The sequence below is a fragment of the Geospiza fortis genome, unplaced genomic scaffold (assembly GCF_000277835.1).
Source record: "Geospiza fortis unplaced genomic scaffold, GeoFor_1.0 scaffold327, whole genome shotgun sequence".
Taxonomy (NCBI): Eukaryota; Metazoa; Chordata; class Aves; order Passeriformes; family Thraupidae; genus Geospiza; species Geospiza fortis.
The window spans coordinates 2,239,929-2,243,155 of record NW_005054410.1 but is presented as its reverse complement, the minus strand read 5'-3'; the positions used below and the strand labels follow the sequence as shown (position 1 = coordinate 2,243,155).

General features: G+C 39.4%; 1 protein-coding gene across 1 annotated transcript in view; it reads left to right on the top strand.

The window, feature by feature from the left end:
- The first annotated feature begins 516 nt into the window (after positions 1-516).
- ABCC8 (ATP binding cassette subfamily C member 8) overlaps positions 517-3,227 on the top strand; it is a 70,850-nt gene continuing 68,139 nt past the window's right edge. Inside the window, exons 1-2 of the mRNA XM_031061355.1 lie at positions 517-529; positions 1,955-2,017. Of these exons, the coding sequence (XP_030917215.1) occupies positions 517-529; positions 1,955-2,017 (76 nt within the window). The remainder of the gene's footprint in view (positions 530-1,954; positions 2,018-3,227) is intronic.

Sequence of the window (3,227 nt, the reverse complement as noted above, 5' to 3'; positions counted from 1 at the left end):
TGATTATGAATTTGAACCCAAGGATTATGAAATGGAAGCTCCTAATTAAATAGGGAAAAACCTCCCTGATTTGCCATCTATGTTACAAGTATCCACCAACCAGTGTGAAATGCACTGCAGACTTCTGGTGTAGAAAATGATATCATCATTATTATTTTAACTTCTCTTAAACATATATAAATAGGATGTTTCTTGCTGCCAGTTTTTTTTAAAGGAATTTTTCTCTTGCTTATTCAGAGTTATCAGAGTGTGGGATGCTCAGAGCAAAATCTTCTGCTTTGAGTTTTCTCCTTTATTTTTCTCATTAGCAATGCCTCTCATTATGTTTATTTGCTATTTAACTTGACTCAGAACACTGCTGTTAAGTAATAGGTGTCACCTGATGAGAATCAAAGCTCCGAGCTCTGCTGGGGGAGTGCCAACCCACAGTCATGCTTCCTGAGCATTCAGCAGGCTGGTGAGGGCTCTGGTGAATAGAAGGGAGTTTTGATATTCATCAGCTTTCTAAGAACCAAAATGGATTGTGCTGGTGAGTCCTTTTGGCAGCAATTGGCTGCTAAAGGCTTTGGCATCTCAGCAACAGAAGCGGCCTATTGGAGGTACAGTTATATAGGGGAATTCCAGCAACTGTGAAATAAATAGATTTTAAAAAGCCTCCCACTGCTGCAGTGTTACCTACTGAAGCTTAGGCTGTCTGAAGAAATCTGTTCTTGTTGGGTTTTTTTTGTCCTTGCTGAGAATTCAGCCCTGGTGTATAAAATCTCTTGGCATTACTAGGAATTTCAGAGGATCTTTTCTCATTTTGCTGTATTGACATCCAGCTATTGTCAGCAAGAGGAATTTAGTGTTCATGACAGGCTGTGAGCATGGCTCCAGCCAGCTCTGCAGAGTTCACCACAATCATCATTGAGGGAAGGCTCTCCTTTCTAGAACGGAGATGCAGGAAATGGTTGTCCTGAGCTCCTATGGTTCTGCTAGACATTTGGAATCTTCTGCTCTCAGAATTGTGATGTCCTGTGATGATCTTTGATCTCCCTCCCAGCACAGCTCTTCTTGTCTGTCCAAACTCCACAAAAGTACTGTTTGATGCATCAAGAAATCCATTCAGAGGACACGGTGTCAATTTCCCTAAATGTTTGTGTCCTGAAGTCATCTTGGTGTCTCCTGGTGAAGCTGGCTGGGAGACAGAGGAAATTGTAGCCCTTGATAGCTTAGGGCATTAAATTCTTTTTGTGAAAGAAAGAAGAGGGGAGAGGGAAGGAAGAGAAAATGAGTAGGAAGAAAGAGGAGGAGAAAACATATTTCTATTGAACACTGCACAAACTAACAACATTGCCCAACAATTCCAGTATTCCCAAAGGGCTGTATTTGGTAGGACCCCTTCTGCTGCTGCCTGAAGCAAAGCATCAGCACAGTTTTGCTTTATAGGACAAAACATAAGAGTGCATGATTCTGTTATAGGGGTTTTTTTTGTTGTTGGCTTGCAGTCACTGAAGACAGATCTCACTGTAAGTAAATCCTGTGCTGTGGTGCTGTTCCTTCTTTGAAACTGAAAAAAATGAAACACTTTCACAAAATGCTTCTGTAGAAAATCTTGAACTGTGCTGTCAGTTGGTCTTATCTGCATATTTTGATGGACAGCTCCCAAACTAGTTTAGCTTAAATTAACTTTTCTCATTTTGGAGATGAGCTGCTTGTCCTAATTTAAACAAGTGTTCCAATTTATTTCAGTAGGAAATAGGAGTATACACCTTTCATTTTCAGCACAGGGGAGGACTTTGAAATCCAACTGTATGAGTTAGGAGCAAAAATTCAATTAAAACTTGGAGAGGTTTGCATCCATAACTCATTCTAGAAAGTCCTACATCAGAGCAAGGTACTCTTCATGAATTAAAAGGGAAACATTTAAATAGCTGAGAGGTTTGACTTTAACAGATATTTTTTTGTTTTGAAGGGTTCAAATCAGTTGTCTATTACCACAATATTGAAACATCCAACTTCCCCAAACTCTTAATAGGTATGTCTCAAAATCTGTGCACCTGGAGGTGTGGCTGTGGTGCTGTGTGCTGTTTTCCTTGGTGATAGGTCACTGCAGTTCTTCTATGACCAAAGCTACCCCTCTATGTATGTTCAAACATTTCATTCCTTTTAATGCTTTTAACTTCTAATAATAGTCTCAGGGGTTATTGTAATGTTCTCAGGGATTCAATGAGCCAAAGACTTCTCTAGGAAAAACTGCTTTTGTGGGAAAAGTAGCATGGGAAATTGTTAACTCTAAATCCAAACCCCCTTGTCAGCCTGTTGTGTGGAAGTGTGATGCAAGAGTGAAGAAATCTTGGTGTGTGTGGTCTGTTGAAATATGCAAGGAGCTAAGGAATGACATCGCTGACTTCCAGTCATGAATATATTACTCTGCCTGCTTGCTCTTTCTTCACGTTCCTAAAACTCCCTTTGAAAACTGCTTTAAGGCGTTTTGAATGGAAAATGCTATGAATGAGAGCTACCTAGTCTACTCTGTATTTTGCCAGATTGTGAATAAACTGTAGCTATAGAAAATCCATTGCTGCTGGCGGTCATGCACTTGTTCATGTGTTCTCATCTGTTTAAGTAGACTGCAGTCTGGGAATGGCTACATGTTTAGTCACATCCTGTTACCTGTTATTTCTTCGGTTCTGGCTCATCAAATTTTGTTTGAGCTGGATTTCTGTATAAATAGATCCTGCTAAAGTTTGTCTTATGCCATTGTAGCTCTGTGTATCTGAGTTCTGTTCTAGCTTTTGTCAGGTGGGGAAAAGTCAGTAATAACTAGATTTGAGAAAGCTTTTAAATATTGAAGATTATTTGATCTACATGTTGGGGTAAGTGAGAGTCCTGTTCTGCAGAAATAGGCTGTAACTCCTGAAAATAAATCCTGTCCAAAGACTTAGATTTCTGTCCAGGCTTAGCAACCTTTATGTCTTCTCCTTTGGGACTGCTTTTCTTCCTCTACCTTTCTTTTAAGTAGGATCTTTTTTATCCTTTAAGAACAGGTGAGGTCATTTAGTTGCTTTTTAAATAAGTCAACAGAGTATTTTTAATGCTTTCTCACAGGAAGGCATTATGCCTCAGGAAGCATTGCTAGCCTGTTACAGTTGCCTGTAAAGCAAGCAGTGATTTTTGTGGTTTTGTTTTTTAGGTTGTTTTGTTGTTTGGGCTTTTTGTTGTTTTGTTTTTTAGGTTGTTTTGTT